The sequence below is a fragment of the Anneissia japonica genome, unplaced genomic scaffold (genome assembly GCF_011630105.1).
Source record: "Anneissia japonica isolate Jap-2015-1 unplaced genomic scaffold, ASM1163010v1 scaffold3474_len973312_cov172, whole genome shotgun sequence".
Lineage (NCBI taxonomy): Eukaryota > Metazoa > Echinodermata > Crinoidea > Comatulida > Comatulidae > Anneissia > Anneissia japonica.
The window spans coordinates 568,033-588,000 of record NW_022747780.1 but is presented as its reverse complement, the minus strand read 5'-3'; the positions used below and the strand labels follow the sequence as shown (position 1 = coordinate 588,000).

General features: G+C 35.8%; 1 protein-coding gene across 1 annotated transcript in view; it reads right to left on the bottom strand.

The window, feature by feature from the left end:
* LOC117120599 (DNA-dependent protein kinase catalytic subunit-like) overlaps positions 1–19,968 on the bottom strand; it is a 63,144-nt gene that overhangs the window by 32,971 nt on the left and 10,205 nt on the right. The window contains exons 14-42 of the mRNA XM_033265629.1: positions 19,738–19,866; positions 18,699–18,839; positions 18,151–18,263; positions 17,454–17,613; positions 16,455–16,688; positions 14,302–14,461; positions 13,444–13,541; positions 13,010–13,202; positions 12,836–12,894; positions 12,562–12,645; positions 11,830–12,233; positions 11,157–11,251; positions 10,921–11,023; positions 10,496–10,629; positions 10,064–10,133; positions 9,070–9,257; positions 8,480–8,700; positions 8,021–8,143; positions 7,105–7,196; positions 6,766–6,898; positions 5,992–6,156; positions 4,924–5,180; positions 4,447–4,582; positions 3,782–3,939; positions 3,578–3,680; positions 2,854–2,981; positions 2,509–2,716; positions 963–1,141; positions 54–222 (exon numbers count right to left, since the gene is read on the bottom strand). Of these exons, the coding sequence (XP_033121520.1) occupies positions 54–222; positions 963–1,141; positions 2,509–2,716; positions 2,854–2,981; positions 3,578–3,680; positions 3,782–3,939; positions 4,447–4,582; positions 4,924–5,180; positions 5,992–6,156; positions 6,766–6,898; positions 7,105–7,196; positions 8,021–8,143; positions 8,480–8,700; positions 9,070–9,257; positions 10,064–10,133; positions 10,496–10,629; positions 10,921–11,023; positions 11,157–11,251; positions 11,830–12,233; positions 12,562–12,645; positions 12,836–12,894; positions 13,010–13,202; positions 13,444–13,541; positions 14,302–14,461; positions 16,455–16,688; positions 17,454–17,613; positions 18,151–18,263; positions 18,699–18,839; positions 19,738–19,866 (4,437 nt within the window). The remainder of the gene's footprint in view (positions 1–53; positions 223–962; positions 1,142–2,508; positions 2,717–2,853; positions 2,982–3,577; positions 3,681–3,781; positions 3,940–4,446; positions 4,583–4,923; positions 5,181–5,991; positions 6,157–6,765; positions 6,899–7,104; positions 7,197–8,020; positions 8,144–8,479; positions 8,701–9,069; positions 9,258–10,063; positions 10,134–10,495; positions 10,630–10,920; positions 11,024–11,156; positions 11,252–11,829; positions 12,234–12,561; positions 12,646–12,835; positions 12,895–13,009; positions 13,203–13,443; positions 13,542–14,301; positions 14,462–16,454; positions 16,689–17,453; positions 17,614–18,150; positions 18,264–18,698; positions 18,840–19,737; positions 19,867–19,968) is intronic.

Below are 19,968 nucleotides of genomic sequence, written 5' to 3'. Positions count from 1 at the left end.
TCAGACTACAAATTTTTCAACATACTGAGTCAACCCAGTAGTTGATTGTTTACCTTAGCAGTGTTGTCACTGAACAAGAAAACATTGTAAAATTTCAATTCAGTCTGAGTACAGCAAATCACAGCCATCATGGTATTGTAGGCCATACAATGAAGCTGCCGTCTCAGCTCCATGGCAACTGTTTCACCACGAACATCTTCAACCATCACTGTACGGCCAACTCTTAAAAAAAAAAATAGCATTTTCAAATCATTATAAATGTATGCATACATGATTAACTATTATGTCCATAAAAAATGATTGTAAAATAAAAAACATTTTAAAATAAAAGAATAAAATTTCTCAACATCAAAGACACACAGCTCCTTGATACCCTCGCTCCCAAAATGAATTTTTAATTGAAATTTATTAATTGTATTAAATGTAATGTAGTTGGATTAATATAGTGCTTTACACTGATATCTCAAAGCGCTTGAGGTATGGACTAGCTCGTATAGTAACTTGCTTCTCCACTATGTGTCTGTTGGTGTCTGTGTTACCTGGTAAACTCGTACCAGCTACTCTCGCCTGTACACAACAGGGGATGAATGGACCAGTGAACCACGGTAACACTCTACTCATCTCAAAAGATGTACTGGGTTCTTTAAAGTATATGTGAGCCAAATAGTGTACACAGGGCCTACAGTTTATAGTCTGTATCCAAGAAGACTTGTTCCACCACCAGAACGTAAGCGAGCATGCTGTTTTAACTAGCGCCAATAATGAGACTGTACGTTGCGCCGCCCCTGCATTAATGGCTCGGACATTTGACTCACCATATATAATACACTGCTGGCAAAAGCTTGCATAATAAATTATGTAAAGTTGTCAATAAAGTACTAGAAACGTTTCATTTCATATAGTTTCCTGACTAATACAGCTCCACCTACTGTTATAAAAATCAGTATTTTTATAATACATACTTGGAGATGGCTTTGGTAAGCTCATCACCCTTGTTGTCTGCTAATTCGCAGAAGGCTCTATTGATCTCCGAGCCTGGTGACCGTAATTCTTCCTTGGTTAGACGTGAGTACATGATCTCAACTAGTTGGAAAGAGCAGATCTTGGAGACGAGTTGGACCTCAAAGGTCGCCTCTGGGTACTAGAAAAGGAATATAAAAAGATGCAATAATGAAACTTAATAACAATCACAACTTCTATAAAAAATACATTCTACCAGCAGAGCTTGGAGACATGTTGACTTCAAAGTCTTCCGTTGGGTACCAGACAAGAAATACAAAAAGACCTGTTAAAGAAACTCCAACACAGTTACAACTTATATGTTCAAAACATTCTGCCTGCACAGTTGGGGACAAGTTGACCATCCAAAATGAGGCATAAAATAACCAGAGTTCGATTTCCAGCATTTTTTGTTTGTAGTAAAAACTGCTATGCACTTTTGGTTTTGTGTAGCAATTCCAAAATTGTGCATAGCACTTTTTTCTGCGGTGATAATAAATGATTATTAAAGAAAAGAAATGACACTTTTCAATAAGAAAATCACAGTGATGCCTCTTTATTTTCCAACACTAAAAGTATTTAAGTAAAACACTGGCTCATGTTATAAAATGTGGCATTGTATGTGTGCACACAATGTAAACAATTGCATATTGCGTTATTTTTGACCCAAAACAATGAATAACAACTTGACTTTGATTAATTTTAAAACAATTTTTGGGGCTTTTTTGTGCACCAAGTCCTCTTAGTTTTTTCAGTCAGGCCTTGCTGAAGACTGAGCGGTTAATTCTAGGCAAATTATTGCATTACATTTTATTGTGATGCATCTGTGGAAGTGCTTCACAATTAGTGTAAATTGCGTCGCGTTTCGCAATGCAATTCCGATTAAATCGAACGCTGAAATTAACCTTAGTAAAATCACAACATTTATTTACAATACCTGTACATACCTACCTACCATGATTAGGTCATTAGATCAGGGCAAGAAGAACATGATTTGCTGGTCATTCTTCCAGGAGCGAGGAACCAGCATCCAAGTTTAGCCACTGGACACCAAAAAGAATGGAAGGAGAAAAACCAGGAAGACCTGCATTCACATATACTGACATCTTTAAAGTAGACACTGGGCTGGAAGCAGAGGACCTCAAGACTGCTATGAATGATGGAAACCTCCGGAAAGCCACTCTGGTTTAGGAATTCTATCCCCCCCTAAGTAAGTACCATAACAATTCAAAATCTTACCTTTGTTGCTTGTGATTGTAGGACTGAAAGCAGAGGACCTCAAGACTGCTATGAATGATGGAAACCTCCAAAAAGCCATTGTGGTTTAGGAATTTTATCTGCCTAAGTATGTACCATAAGGATTAAAAATCTTACATTTGTTGCTTGTGATTGTAGGACTGGAAGCAGATTACCTCAAGACTGCAGTGAATGACGGAAGCCTCTGGAAAGACATTGTGGGCCGGGAATTTCACCCGCATAAGTAAGTATCCTAACAATTCACATTCTTACCTTTGTCTGTTTTGCTTCAATGATCGACATCATCTTCTTGATGTGGGACTTAAAAAACGCTTTCACAGCAACGGCACTAGATAGCCTCAGCATGGGGATGCAGACACGCTCAATGGTTGCCCGGCGCATTTCCTTTGGAAAACTTGATTCCTTTAGGAATATTTCAAATGACACATTGCATGCTTTTTGCTGCTCATCTGGCTGTAGTCTGTAAATGATTAAAAGCATTAACAATTTAAGATGATGTTAATTTTTGTAAGGTTTTGATGAATGTAGCATTAATCAACAAACAAATCATTTTAAAACTCAGCTCAAATTTTGATGATTTTTATCATTGTTACTGACCGTTTGATAAATGCAGCAAACGTGTCCTGGATACTATTTTCATGGACGTGCTTTGCCTCACGACAGACAACGCTTATTATAACTTCCAGCAAAATCATTGACCCGGAAAACACAAGAGCCGTCAAAAGCTGTTGGTACAAATGTAAAAAATAAATATTACAATAAAAGTTAACACGTTGACTGCCAGACTTCTTTTTTAGGTTCCTTCCCATGGGCCAGAACACATACTTTTTTGAAATTCTAAAATCAAAATGAAATCGGCGCAAAAATATTAGGGGACGAGTAAACTCATCACCAGCACTGGAACAGCATTTTTTATTGTCTCTGCTGAGTGCGAGTTTTCTCGTCCAGTCTTTGTATGGGTTGGTATGTGGTTCTAAAATGTATTTCTCCATGGTAGGTATATCATTTTCAATTATCAAACAGGTGCAGTCTCTACACTTATATTTTTTTTTTTCTTTTCTGTTGTTGTTAAGCGCCTCGAGGTTTTGTCAACGTGAGGCGCTATATAAATCCAGAATTATTATTATTATTATATACCATTAATAATAATAATAATAATAATGTAATAATGATAATAATAATAACCAGTAATAATGTAATGTAATAATTTATATAGCACATATTGCACATTGTCCCTTTATGCTTTACAGAGAAATAATATAGGCCAACTGAGAAAAAGCAAATAACAATAAAGAATTAATAATAAAAAAATGATACTCACCTTATTAAAAGCTGTGATATAATCATTGTACTGAGAAGTACCTACTTTAAATTCTGTTGAAGTTAGTGGGAAGTTGTAAGTAACAAATTCATCAAGACATTCTCTGAAAAAAACAGAAAATAATTTAAGTAGGAACAGTTTAATGTGAGCAGATGAAGGTATCTGGGTAGCTAAAATATTAAAAGATTAAAAAAAACTACTCACTTCAACTCTGTGAGTTGTGGTTCTGTCACTTGCGTAAAAAAATACAGGACTTCCAACACTTGTGCTTTGAAGGTCAAAGGTGACTTCCGGTCAAGAAGAAATCCTGTGTACATTTTGAAGATGATTTTGAATGATGGATGTTGACAGTCAGAGGCAAACTGTTAAAACGATATAGACGAAAGTAATAAACAATTTCGTTTCTAACATTGTTATAGGAAATTCTTTTCAGATTAGTTATTTCTAAATTCTCTCCTGGAAACGTTAAACTTTCAATTTTGTTTAAAGCATGTAATCTATAATACATCTAAGTTTATTACATGCCGTAAAAAACTACAATAAACATCTAAAATGCTAATTAAAAACTCGGAAAACAGCTACAAATTAGAGCATGGGCCAATAAGAAGTGCACATTGTACTATTCTTTGAAGATATCTAATATGCCGTAAAATAAAACAGATTATCATATATCCTCTTAATATTCGTGCCAATTAGTTTTTTTCCTTTAACACTATTTGATGGTCTCTGGAAACACCTCACTCAAATTAAGTCATCCTCTGAATGGAACATATAGCTGTTGATCCTCTTACATAATAAAGCAGCAGCAGTACCCCCTCTATGGCTGCTTGTATTTTATACAACAATAATATTCATTGTTCACTTAATACCTTTGAATCTATCTGTAGCAAACTCTTCAACAAGAGCAGACAAGAAGCCTTCATGTCTTGACTGCTGCCCTCAATCCACCACGGCCGAAGTTTGTTCCAATTGGACAAAACTGCATTCACAACACCAGTACCGTATCTGCAAGTGCGTGAAATTAGAAAGTGGTATTGTATAGTAAAAGTCTAGTAACATACTAAAGAAACACCCATTTTGAGTGTGAAAGGAAAAGAGGCCTACATAACATTGTTGCATTATATATGCCTAGGTTGGACGATTCCATTATTTTCAAGGTAAGTTCCTAAAAGGAAAATGGCATATTTCAGTTCATTCAGGTAAGTACTCACAAAATAGACCCAGGACCTTATGATTGGAGGAATTTTTATGTAACAGAACACAGTACACTCTTTGGGTGAAAAAGTAAGAAATTGTCTCCCAGTGTACTGCGTAATTTTGAGCCGCCAAACAAAATGTTAACTCACTTTTTTCTGAGTTGCTTGTCGTTGATGATAGTCTGCAATATATTACCCATAATGTTGCAAGTTTGTTGTGGATCATCTTCAAGGTCCTGCATTAGCATCATCGTTGCTTCATTTACTTGCTTCAAAAACTGGTGGATGATAGTGGATTTGAAGGTGGTGAAGAACACAGCGCCTTTGCGAACAGATGAGTTCTTTGAAGTGTTTAAGCTGCTCACCACTCGGTCTTTGTTCCTCAGATAACTGAGCAAAAGCTTTGTCTGATAAAATAAGATGTATTTTGGATATATTATGACAACTACGTAAGGAATGGAGATGCAGTCTTTCTGCAGGGGATAGTGGAATGATTAAGTAAGGAAGGATAAGAAACAGAGAGAATTGCAAGGTACACAAATCACTCTACATCAACTAAAGACACCATGGCATTATGTACAGAATTGGATAAGTCGGATCTCAAAGCAGCTAACTGTTGCTAGCTATGGTTAAACATGTCTGCTGCCCTCTGTATTCTTGAAGCATAACTTTCATTTGAATGGACCTGAGTGTCAATCATACTTAACAACTGACCATTAGGAACCAGGCAAGGAATACGTGCATGTCATACAAACACGCGTCTCACAAACGCACTGTCGTTTTGTGGAACCTTAGCAACAATGTCATATCCACTGACAAATCGTATTGACAAAATGTAGGTGGTAAATGCTTGGGGCACATTTTACGTGATGACATCACTCCTGCACATTGTGCATATGTGTTGTCAATAAAATTGTCAGTCAGTCAGTCAATAAAATTGAAAGGCCGAAAAGGAAGACACAGTGTCATGTTATTCTTAAAAATTAAATGAAAGAAATATAAAATAAAGAGGCTTAAGTTTGAATATATTGTTGATTTTTATAAACTTATGGCCGTCCTGGCCTAGCCTAGCCCGGCCCGGCCTGGCCTAGCCTAGGACTATTTCATCCCATATCTGCTAAGAATGAAATCATAACTTGCTCTTTACTCCTTCCATTTCATAATATGCATGTGCATAATTAAACATCACATATTGAAAATTTCATTTATTTATTGTACCTGGATTCCAATAGAAAATGCCAGCTTCAACAATTGTTGTCCAAGATCTAATGACATTGGACTTGGTTTCCTGGTTACTAGACATCCTTCTTGAGTAATGAAAAGTGAGTTGAAAACACAGTTGAGTAATTGGTTAGCAAGATCCATTTGTGAAGGAACTCCTTCCTGTGAACCAAAAATAATTATCATTATCTGATTGAATATTATGATTAATTAGTGCAAAGGGTTAAGGTAATGGTAAGAGTCTTTTCTATAGGGCATTATACAGTGCAATGTCTCTATGCATTCTTTTACCCAGAGTCAAGACAAAAGAATTAAAACAACAAAAAACAGGAACAAGAAAAATTAGAATTGTGAAAAAATATGAAATTTAAGATGAAAATTACTTATGAAATTGGGTGTCTTGTCTAAAAAAATATTTTTGTTCAATTATCAACAAGATAATTTGAGATTACAAGCCATCACCCTGTTGTGCCATATCTATGTACTGAAAAAAATAATGGCCTGTGGTTGGCTCAGGCCTAGCCAAACCAGGCCAGGCCATTTGGCTGTCTGTTGTGGCCAGAAAATACATAAATAACATTCTAAAATCTGCAGTTTACTTTAAATTAGCACCAAATTTGAGGACCAAGATACATGTAACATTGTCAATGTGTGAAAATTTGAAGTAAATCGTTCTAGTAGTTTTTGAGTTATATGCGTATTAAAGGACACACAGATGTGCACTATTGCAATACTCTAAGGGTGAGGGTAATAAAGATGATTGGTTGTTACCTTACTAATAGCAGGTACCAGTAGTCCAGCTTGATGGAGCTGTTTGAAACCAGATATTAGATGCAGCACCTTGGTAAAATCCATGTTTGTGTCCGTAAATAAAGAATCAAGTTGATGAAATATGTTGAGATTTCTGAAGACAGTTAAAACATGCATAAGAGAAAAAATATGTAACTACAACAAATAGGATTTAATAAAATGGTAGGAAGAAAAAAATTTAATGGCATTTCATTTTAAGATCCAGAAATAATATATAACTATTAATGTAATGCACCTATACAATCTAGAATATTGAAAAATATCTGATAATTATTAAATACCAAAACAATCATGACATACCTATTTCCATCCAGCTTCTCTATGATAAATTTTTTTATCTTTCCTCTTAAAGGAGGAACCCTGTTCATCAACTCATTCAAAAGAGTGCTGGTCTGTAGTGATAATAGAAATAGTTTTAAAAAAATAATGAGATCATATACTACAGCGTTAACATTGGCACTAATTCAAGCCGCTTCTCGTCCTGGGTTCGTTTGGTAGGACTTAAAATGAAGGTCCAATGTACATATCTGGCTCGTGTGCACTTTAAAGAAAAACATTGCATCTTTCGGAACAGTAGAAAATTACCCCGATGCTATGGTTAATTACAGTTCTCAACTGTTGTCGAGCCACTCCTCGTCCACGGTTCGGTTGGTAGAAAGGACTTAAAACGGACGTCCAGTGTACACATGTGGCTCGTGTGCAATTTAAAGAACCCATTTCATCTTTCGGAAGAGTAGGGAGTTACCCCGATGGTATGGTTCATTTCAGCCCCTGTCATTGTGGAATGATGTGAACATGCAGCTACTATAAGTGCTTCTTTATGGCAGCTAGGTAATCACAAACCACGCCCATATGCAATTCAGCACAATGACGCTGCAAGTTAAGGGTTATTCTCCTACTTTACATTTACCCTTTATACCCAACTAATAGATGCATCCCTGGAAAGACACATTACTTCTACTGTTGTCTACCCACTTAAATGGAAACCTGACTGGGTGTTACAACATTTGGATTTCTCCTGTGTGGAATGCACCAAGGATGAACCACAGAAATCCAAAGACTTACTTCCAGTGGTGTTCTACAGATGGAAAATTGAGCAGTACACCGGAAGAAAATCGCCTATTCTTCTCAGAAGAGTGCACTGTGTTCTGAAATATGCACATGGGCATTAATACACACTGGACAAATGGCCTAAATGTCTCAATTGGATACTTACTGTTTTTGGAAGATTACTAATGACCATTATGTCGGCCATGTTGAATCCAACACTGCAAGGTTCTAAGACACATGACACAATTAAGCCAATCAGATGCTCATCCAGAATTCGAGCAGGCAACACCTGCAGAAATGAACATTAAATAGTAATTAAAGCTAGGTTCCAGAGCAAAAGCAAATTTTGAAACATTGTAAAAATTATACAGAAGGAATGTTTCAAGAAATTATCAGGAACTGTTCATAAGATTTTAATAATTTTTGAACATCTAAAAGCTGGTGGAAAAGGAAATTTTACAGCCCTTTTTTTCAAATTATTGTTCCCATTCAAACCTAAGACTTTCTGTTTGCCATTTTGAATGCTCGACCAACTGACCTATGAGGTCAAGTTAATCCTCTCTGACAGACAAAACAAGAAAGACTTTTTCAAGAAAAAATTTTTTTTATTGGCCTAATTACCTACCTTTTGAATATCGTTAGGGCATGTTTTCAGCAGAATCATTAGGAAATCAAACACCCTCACGGTCACGGTACACTTAGCATAGTTGTATTCTTCGTGTTCTCTGGGAGTAAATGTGTCTGAGGCTTTGGTACGGAATAGACGAGTAGCTGCGTTGATGTCTGACATGGCTAGCTTTTGCAGGAAGAATTCCATGGATTCAAATAAAGCTGTATTGCTCCTACCTATGATAATAAAATATTACAAATATTTATATTGAAGATAATTATGATATAGTGATGATGACAGGATGATCCCATAGTGATGATAACAGGATGATCCTGTGAAGATGATAATGAAGATGATTTTGCATTCGGTTTTGCCGACTAGGTCTATATATTGCCGCACAAATTGTAGCGATTTAATCAATAAAATCAGAAGAACTACCGCAGCAAACAGCAAGGAAAACAAATCATAACCTCTCGCACAGTCACTCGCTTGATGTTTCAGGTCTAGCTGGCCTAGCGCGATAGCATGGCGGCACTCCAATTAACCCAATATAAATCTTTCGCTAAAAATCAAGCAATACATAAAAATATGAAACTTGTATTCACTTGTAAATACGTCACTAGGAGTAACTAGGCGTTCTCCAAATGACCAGCAGTAGCAGTCCAAAGCAGCAAGAATATTATCAAACCACCGTGTGCTGATCTTTAACGAAAACGCACTCGACATGGAGGGGAGTGTTAGGTATTTTCTGATACCCACAGCAGCTGACCCTGTTCCTCCACCACCTTCAAATCTGTCAAATAAAAATAAAACAGAAGAAAGTAACAGTTTTAGTATTTATAAAACATATGGAATTAATTAAAAAATTAAGAGGGAAAAAGGTACTTGATACAGGTAAAGGCAGTAAAATTACCCATAACTGGCAGAGTCATTGTGCTCAATTGCATATGGGTGTAGTCCGCGATTACCCAGCTGCTGTAAAGAGGCGCTTATAGTAGCTGCATGTTCACATCATTCCACAACAGGCGCTGAAATGAACCATAGCATCAGGGTAACACGCTACTCTTCCAAAAATAATGAACGGGTTCTTTAAAGTGCACATGAGCCAGATGTGTTAACTGGACCTCCATTTCCAGTAGTTATCCAAAAAAAATGGTTTCTACCAATTGAACACTGGATGAGGAGCAGCTTGAACCAGCGCCGATATTAAGGCTGTAGGAAGCGGCGCCCCAGCCTTACCGCGCACCCACTCAACAGGAGCATGGAGGTGGCAGCAGCAGTATTGTTTTTCTTTTAGTCAGTCCAAGTCCATTTTTTTGCTTAAGTCAAATTTATCCATATTGCTTAAAATTAGAAAGTAGAAAGTACGTTGGCAGCATTTGAGACGATTTTTAAGCCAAGATTTTGCTAAGATTGGGTAGTAAATCACCTTAAGATATTTATTAGGGACATCTTAACTTTTTTGACTTTAGACATTTGCTAAATGCATCTTCTGTATGTCTGTAAACCATTTTTAGTTTCTGAGGATACATTGTCTGCAGTATAATCGTGGAATAATTCTAGTAATATCTGCACTATCAGTAAGCCTACTGTACTCACCTGGAACAGAAATAGTCTGGTCCTTTTTCTTTCAGTGTATTTTTCATCCAATCAGAAGTCCTACAGCCACCTGTTCCAAAAAATATAAAAAGTTTGGATTGTCATGACTAAAAGTGCAATGAAAAAAAAAATTGACAAAAAAATATATGACATTTGGGATAATGGAGTTTAGCCTTGACCACTGCATACAATATCAAGTTCTGACCTATAAACAATGTTTTATCAAACTTTGATACTGTGTGCCAGTTTGAGACAAATCTGATCAAACAAATTATGTCTTTCTATATCTGCTGAAAGATGAACAGTGTTCAAATTTAATAAAAAAAAGTCTCATCACACATGCTAGGTTAGAATGACAAACAAAAATGTTAGTATTGACTTTAAAAAAAAAAATTTGAACGATAAAAAGAAAACAATGCAGAATAGTGTTACCTGGCTGTAGTGGTGTCAGCTGACTTACTAAATTCATACACTGATGACGGCATTCTGTTTGTGGCCGTCCGCACTCAGTTAGCAGGAACAAGATCATGTGACTTAAGGTAGGTGACATGTCTTGTGGAAAACCTCTGAAACAAAAAATAAATAAATCATATTCAGATTGAACATGTAAACATCATTATTTTGAAGGAGGAATAGTTTCTAAAAGATTTTCTATTATTCGCTAAAGTGAGATCTTAACTGATCGTACTGATTTCCAATAGATTCCTGCAAATCGCAGAAGATTGGTCTAATGACGCATCTGTTTTGCATTTTTATTTAGTAGAAATGTCATGCACAAAGCAAGAAGAAACAAAAGAAGTATGGGATTTGAAAGCAGACACCCTTTTCAATGTACTTGTAGCACCAAAGTACTTTACCTGGGTAACCTCCGAAGTTTGCTGGTCTTGTTAAACAAAGCAGCCTTCTCCTTCACTATTCGTCCAAGATGTTTCAAAACTTCACTGCCCTGCTCCTGTGTTCCTGTTGCATTAAGATGTATTACAATTATATTAACAGTTATTGAACATTTTTACTGAGGAGTATATAAACAACATGTCCTGTTAATATGAGATCATACATGTGTACATATATGATCACTTGTTGTTTTTCTTACCAAGTGACTTGTCATCATGATGAGCCAAAGCTAGACTTCTTACATACACCACTAACATCTCAAATGTAAACATATCAACCAGTGAGTCTTCCTCCCTACATTTAAAAGAAACATGAAAGGTATAACATCAGTGCATGTATTAAAATGTTTAACATCAATTCAAAAAATGAATGATTCCATTTGGAGTTTTCGCAAGCTTACGAAAACGAATATGGTTACATCATCAATTTCTTAGACAACCCTTTCCCTAAAGTAGCATATTTGTCACAGCATAAGCGATTCATGCCTTTTGCATGAATCAAGGCCTATTTTCAGCTCGTACACCAAATTATCATGAATGTGTTAGGCACAAATGACGATAATGATAATGACGTATTCGTATTTGTTATCGTTCTCGTGAAGTTGCAAAACCTCCATACTATTTTCAAGGTATCCCATAAAGATAAATTTCGTTTCAGACAAGTTATCCCATAATAGACTCAACCAAATATCGAATGAACTTGCAGCTCAACCAATATTCAATTTGACAACTAACAACTTGACCACAAATCATGACTCAACATGCATATCATTTCAATAGCAAATTCCACTCCAAAAAAAAAACAGGACTTGTGGTCTGACCATAAATCAATTTAAATTGCCACTTTTGTTACAAAAACTGGTGGATCCTTACCGAAACACTGTGTAAATATTGTTGAAGGCCAGTGCAGCACCAAGTCTTTTGAAGGTGTTGGGATGAAGTGCCATGCTGTAGAGACGTTTCAGAAGAGACTTCGTATTGATTGGCGATTTCTCCTGCTGGGACTTTGTTGTCTGCTTGATCGACCACTTCAAGAATTCCTTCACGCATTTAGCACTGAAGTCACGTAAGGCTGTGTTGGTAGGATGAATAATACCGTCCAAGATGGCGCCAAGCAGCGACATTGTCTCCTCACTCTCGAACTTCCTGTTGTTTGTGAACCAATGGATTAGCTGCATTACGAATGGTTCAAATAGTTGCTTAGCAACCTCTTCCACATCACAAGCCAATCGTAGTAGAGCTGGGAATACTCGTTTGTAAAGATTCTGCATTGGGCTCTGTAAAAAATAAATTGAACGATGAAAAAATTATCAAGAAAGGTACCAAATATTAATAATTATTAACAATTGCATACCTAAGAGGTATTTTCATGGGTGCTTAAACATCTCCCACTTAAGCAGCACCCCACTTTGCATCATTTGCTTTATGAAATGAAAATGCATTTAATGTATGAGATGACTTAATTGCCGAAAGGACAGAACACATAACTTTACTTAAAAATATTTTATCACAAACAGAAGGAAAATGTATGCAAATTGTAAATCATACAAGAAACTAATGAGTATTATCACGGTGTCCAATATACAAACTGTTTATGGTAATTACCTTTGCTTGGCGTTGGTCTGTTTGCTGATTGCCAAGGCCTAACATGTACAGGACAATGGTATGTAATGATTCACAAGCAGCGACCTATAAAAACAAGGATAGAATATGTCTGTAATATGAAACTAGCTCAGACAAGGAACTGTCCCCCAGTTGTTCCATCTGGGTTGAGCCTGACACTACAGAAATTCAATTCAAGTGGCTGAAACATTAAGTCATATACTCTGAGCCTGCATTTGTTTAGTGTGTTTTTGTTTTTAACATCACACTATCTAACCTTAGTTTGTCTGTTGCCTGAGCTTACTGCTAATTCCACAATCCTAGGTAAGAAGAGATCTGTAAAAAATACAATAAAATTGATGATCAACTATTAAAAATAATAATCAAAAATTAGGAAGTAAATATCTATTTGACTGCATATCAGTTTAGGTAATATTAAAGCACACTTTACCTAGGTTAATAGTTGGTTTTATGTCAAAAAAAGGCACCGGATATGGCAGCCTAGGCTCCCTGTCCCAAGCGACTGCTACCTTAGCAATTTCTTCACTGTTAGAATTCAGCATACAGGCATTCATCTGCCCTCCAAGTGAGCCTAGGAACTTCAAGATACTCAGCTGAACTTTCTTTAAAGGTGATTCATCAGCCTAGAAAAAAATGTTTATTAAAAATGATCCATTCTAATTATCAATAATACAATTATTCACAAACCTTAAATCAAGAGTGATTGCCTGGTCTTTCAGACGATTGTCTTTTGCGTATTGACCAATTCTCTTCAAGTTATGTTTGTATTTTAAGTTATATGTCTGTGTTGTGTTTTTTGTCAGTTAAAAGTGAATGTGCTAACAATGAAAATAAAGTGACAAGGAATAACTGTTTAGAGCATACCAGGCCAGAGATTTCCTTTGGCTTTGTAAAACTGGCTTTTGTTGGAGCCCGACGGCCTGCTGTCCTGGATACTTGCACTGTAACCCCGGTTTCATTTTCTGAAATGAAACGAAACATTGAATTGTATAGTACAGACCCATTTACAAAGTTTATTCTCCCTCTGTAGACGCCATAGCTGGGGGCTTCTAGTGGGGGGGGGGGGGATTCTTACGCATCATCTGCAACAAATGAAGATAAGAGAATTATTGTAATCTCCTCTAAATAATTTGCACCATCGAATGTAGACATGACATGCATGCGGGGACACCAAAAAGGTCCCCCAGCAATGGCAGCACTAATAGAGAGCACCTTTTTCAAATTGTATCTGTCTTTGCATTAGGATGTGCACTAAGTTTAATTACAAATAATATTAATGTCACTCCAGAAATTGACGAGGCCATTTTATTCAACATTTCACCTTTTTTTTTTTTAAAAGATTTATCATCAGAAACAATACATAATACAACAAAGAGACAGATTAACTTGCACTAATCTACAATTGTCTCCGAAATAATTGTTCCCAATATACTTTCTCGCCATAATACCTACTTTACTCTGATTGGACATTTGCTCATTTAAATAAATGTTTATTAATTAGGATTTCTGGTAACTTGTACTGTATATAGTTTGCCCCTTTGTTGTATTATGTATTATTCTTGATGATGCATAAGTAAAAAAGAAACGTTGAATAAAATGGCCTTGTCAATTTTTGGAGTGACATTCATATTATTTGTCTATACTATTATAGTAAAACAATAAAAATAAATAATAATGAAATAGTATTAATATAACATAATTAATAATTATTTATAGGTTTACCTTTTAGACTAGTTGCTCTTAAGTAATCATCAAAGAGAGGTAATACCTCATTATACATTGGTTTGAGTTTATCTTGAGGTATGTTGCTGGTCCAGGTAGTAAGGGCTGACAAGCCTGCTTCAGCTATCCTCAAATAGCTCAGGCCAAGTTGAAATGTAATCTAACATAGGTAAAAAGAATATTCATAATTCAACTGTTAAGTCTCTAAGTATAAATAGATGTCTGATTGTCTAGAAAGGTTAAATATTATTAAATCTGTATCGGTCTGTACCAATGCACTTCTGTATGACCAAGAATCCCTATGGGGCACCCCTATTCAGGGGACACCCTTATAAAGGGGATACGGACGCTTTCTGAGTGTACCGAATGGTCACAACAACTACAACAGTCTCAAAATAAGAAAAATTCATTTAACTTTATATTTTGACACCTTTTGAGCAATAAATTAGAATTTTCTCCCCTGAATCCTTAGAGTGTATATTTTAGATGTGCATTGTTATTCTAAATGTTTTTAACAACGAATAAATGATATAATATGGATCCAGAAAATTGAGGCCAGGGAGGGACTTTCACAGTTGGAGAGTCTATACCACTTCAGACCCACCATGGTTGGGGCTGAGGTAAGAAAATCTATGAATTATGTCACATTTAGATGGCCGGAAATGGCACATCACAGACATAAAATTGTGAATATAATTTTCTTTTTATCTCCAGTTAAAAAATATTTTGAAAAATTTATTGGGGCCCTGGGCCGGCAGCCCCTTCCCCACCACTCTTTATTCCACCACTGGATATAATATGATATGTCCTACAGTCGATTTCAGACACAAATTATGTTGTTGCCCTTGTGGGTGGGGCTGAGATAAGAAAATGTATTATTATGGCACGTCTAGATGGCCGGAAATGGCACTCACTTAAACTTAAAATTTAAAAAAGACTTAAAATTGTGAATATAATTTTTTTTATCTGCATTTTAAATTTTTTTGACAAATTTGGTGGGGTTCCGGACTGAGAAGGGCCCCGTCGGTCTGACGGGGTACCCTCCCTCTCTTTAATCGTTATAAAATGACATATGCCCCACAGTAGATTACAGAGACGCATTATGGTGCTATTATCAACAAAGACCTTTTTGGTCAGGGTGCCACAGTAGATCGAGGAACTTATGGGTAGGGCCCCTTCGGGGCCCCTAGAATTTGGGGGCCCTGCGAACCGCCGCATGAGAGCGCATAGGCGTTACACCACTGTGAATATCGGTATAAGTTTACTGCATGTGTTCTTCGTATAAACCAATTATGACAATTTTGATCCTTTCTTTGCTTTTTGTGTACTTTTATATAGTATTCTAATCCATACCACAACATGCTTCCTAGTAATTCTAAGTCTTTACTATTTAATGCTACATCCTCCCAATAGAGAGCCAAATAAAAAAAAATTTAAAAAAAAATGGTCATTAATATTGCATCATGAAATAATATTGGTGAAATACAAAATTATTGTTGTTTTAATTACATTTCTGTGGATTTTATATTATAAATGAATTGTATTTGCATTGCAAATTATTGCTTTAAATTAGTTTTAATCCTACTGTAAACAATGCTTACGTCAGTAAAAACATAATAGTAGGAAAAAATGACAAAAAAAGGGGGACAATTTCACATTTTTGGTTAGTGTCCCCTGAATAGGGATAGCCCTATTCAGGGAACATCCCTATTAAGGGGGAACTTTTTTAAGTCCCAAAGGTGTCCCCTTAATAGTGGTTCTACTGTACTATCCAAGAAAAAGCAATTTACACATGAGCTAATTGCTAGTGGTACCAGGATGTATTATTAGACAGTGATATGAGCCATTCAACAAGGAATCTGGCAGTTCTTAATGGAAACCGAGTCTAAGGTAAAGCCCCGGATGCAGCAAAGACAGAGCCTAAGCATTCTGGTGCCTAGAAAAACCAGGCAACTTGGGCTATTTTTAAATGTTTTCTGAAGGTTAAGTACATAATTTACACAACGAATAAAAAAAAAAAACTATAATAATTTTTCTCTTTTTTGATCAGATACATAGTGGCTTTCAGCGAGATTGTTCCTCTCAGCCATCAAAGGAACTTCAAATTCTAATAATTATTCTTACTAACATAATTATTCAAGTTGTTGTTTTACCTTCATAGCAGGAATTAATTTTTCAAGAATATCTTCAACGATTTCGTGGGGCAGCGAAAGAATGTATTGCAGGCAGGCAACCAGCAGATCATCTTTAAACAGCTTCAGTCGTACTAATACTTCCAACGTGAACTTTGTGAACAACGTGAAGCTGACCTGCCTCTCGTTTTGCGAAACACATTCCATGTGTGTGTAAGCAACATCCATGCTGTCTTCATCCCCTTCAGAACAATCCTTATTGGAGGATAAAGCAATAAAAAGAACTAACAAAAATGCACGTATATTATTACTTTATCATCCACACCAATATATTTATATTCGGCACTACACCATACTAAAAAAATGGGCTCCTAGAGGGAACATGTGTCTACTGCATGTTTTTTTTTTTTGGCTACTTTAACTCATCCATGCTTTCTGTGTTCAATTCACTAGAATACCTCTACAAGTATATACCAGAAACCAAAAGGTTCACTGATTAATCTCAGATAAGATAGTATAATACATACTCCAAGTATCGAAATGCACGCCATCATGTCAAATCCCGACACGATGGTGTGCATTTCGATACTTAAAGAATGTATTATACTATCCTAGTGTATACCAGATTGCTGTGACTTTTTAGTGAACTTTCTAGGACAGGTCTTATCTAGGAGCGATCTTTGTTGTCAATTCGATTGACAACACAACTGTAACTAAGACAGGTCTTATCTAGGATGGCACCATATTTTCGTAGACTTGCTTTTCATTTTTATCTTTTAACCATGACCCATCCCATCATTCCTCCACCAGATTTACTCTAACAAAGTCAACTGCCAGACGACAAAAATGTATCTACTACCCCCTCGGGCAGTAGGCACAAAAATCATCCCAAATTATTTTCATGACAATCCCACAATTTGTTGCAAGCACAACCATTACTATTAACAATTATTTAGATGTTTCTGCCCCTGGAATTTTGAAAAATTTAAGCCAAAAAATGAAGGACCCATTTAACCTTACCTCGAAATAAGAGATCTTTTTAGCCCCGGTCATGCTAACTGATAGAAGTTTGTAGAAGCCGCTGATGAGTGGGTTTTGAGTTGACATCACTATGACCTCCTGGCTGAACTTCAACACCCATGGCTCAAAATATTCTGGTTTGGTCTGAGGTAGAAGCTCTCTACAAGACACAATAAAAATGATGACAATGTTTACGATAATAATATGGATGATTGATGATAATGATTAAGATGATAAATGACAAAGATGCCTTATGATAATAATATGGTGATAATATAAAACCAATATAAGAAAAACAAACAATACAATGTGATTAACACGAGAGCTTCACAAACAGAAGAAAACCAAAGAGCAAACTGAATTAAATATTAAGTAAATATTTCTACATTATATCAAATATTATATCACACAGGAAAACTGGAAGTAATAATAAAAATATTAAGATTATGAATATCATTTGTCAATATAGATGCTGACAATGACAACAACAAATATAATTGTGAGGATGACGATGGTGCAGGTGGTGATGATAAAGATTATAATTACATGATGATGATGATGAGATTATGATTATAATGAAAATGGTGATAATGACGTTGATGATGATGTTGGTATCAATGATTATGATGATTGATATGATGAGCATGACGATTATGAGAATGATAACAAAGAAAAGAAGTTTTAATACCAAACCAACCTAAAAAATTCCACCAAATTGATAAATATTTGGAAGTCTTTGGCATTTGTGGGTTGCAGTCCGTGTATTGGATCTGATGATATGTCCAGCATTTGTGCCATTACATCTAACAACTGCAAACAAAAAAGATAAATAAATGTTGCAATTTATATGTTGGTACTACTAATTTGCTGCAAGTGCTGATGAATATAAAGTGAAACATTTTCAAGTTTAGTTTTGTTGACATTTAAAAAATTGCATTCTATTTGCACACACTGTAATGTCAACTTTATGATCCCTATCACATCTTGTGACTGTTCCTTCTTTTAGAGACAATTATGGTGAATTCAATGTCTAAGTGGACTTCTTGTTTGCAAATTCATCATTCTTTTATATACATACTTTCTTTTTTATGACATACTTATTTTAGAAATCACTTTAACCAACTTTGCCATATTTACCCAACTCGCACCTTAGATAAATTTCAAAATGACACTTAATAAATTTATTCCTGATATTATCATTTGTATTCAATAACTGTGCATCAAAGTAAAACAAAAAATTATTACTTCATCTTCCGATGTTTGTTTCTTTGTTGAGGTCAAGTCCAATTTATGCAGAACCTTAAGTACAGCCAGTAACAACTCCTCATATACCATTACATGGATCTGGCATCGATCCTGATAATTTGTACCTAGTGCGTCAACTTCCTATAAGATAGAAGAAAGTAACAGTCCAAATTATAATCGCAAATTAATTTTTATCTTTGTATCAATATTCTTTTTGTGTCATAACTTATTAAAACTGCATAGCGTAACTGCATATTAACTGTCATATAATACAAATATACACACATGATGCCCTACTAAGCTAAGTCTCATTATAAAGAAACATAAAACATAAAAAACATAAAACATATAAATATTAATGTTATCATCACTATAAACCCCTGGTATTCAAGAACCATCCCGCGTTTTTTAACTATTGGCGACGACTAGTGGTTGTTCCAGGGAGCAAACAGACTAGAGGCATGTCATTCTGCTGAAAACAGTTTCAACAGTCTGAGTGCCATTTCCAGGCATCTAGAGGTGTCTATTTTAAAAATCTGCTCGCCTCAGCCCCAACCATGTTGTGGCTGAGGTAAATGTGGGCCATTTTTAAGGGATATCGGACTCCGAGCCGGGGAAACTCCACAATGGCATTGTTTTTAACTAGCCTACTTAGAACTTGAGTCGATTGTTTTACTCGGAAAATTTCTAGTGGTAGGGTAGAAGAGTTTTTTTTCTATTCCACAACCCTTCCCTCTTACATGCTTCTGTATTCCCTCATTTTCACAAAACATGGCCTATCATAGTTGATGTTGAAAAACAAAGGCAACATTGTAAAACAGGACTGCAATTAGGAACACTAATAGAATGAGTGGGGCTGTCACTAAAAAAATGTGGAAGTAGACAATTATGTTGGCCTATCACTGGTCTCAACAGTTTGAAACTAGCCACCAGCTAAAAAAGGTTAAATACTTAGGCCATACACTATGAACTGTTGATGCATGGAATTCTTCTCTAATATAGTGTATCAAAGACAAATGAGAAAAAGACAATACAGTACCTTCATGAGAGGACTGTCAAGAAGTTGCAGCCACAGCTGGATGTAGTTCCTGAACGTGATGGTGCGTGCATCACTCTGGATATCTTCAGCATCTTCAGCTGTGCTTTGCCTATTCTCTTGATCCAGGTTCTTAATGATGAATTTATTAAATTTTCAACACACATGGAGTGAACTATATTTATATATTATATATCAGGGTAAAAATCTATTAATATTTTTTATATTCACAAA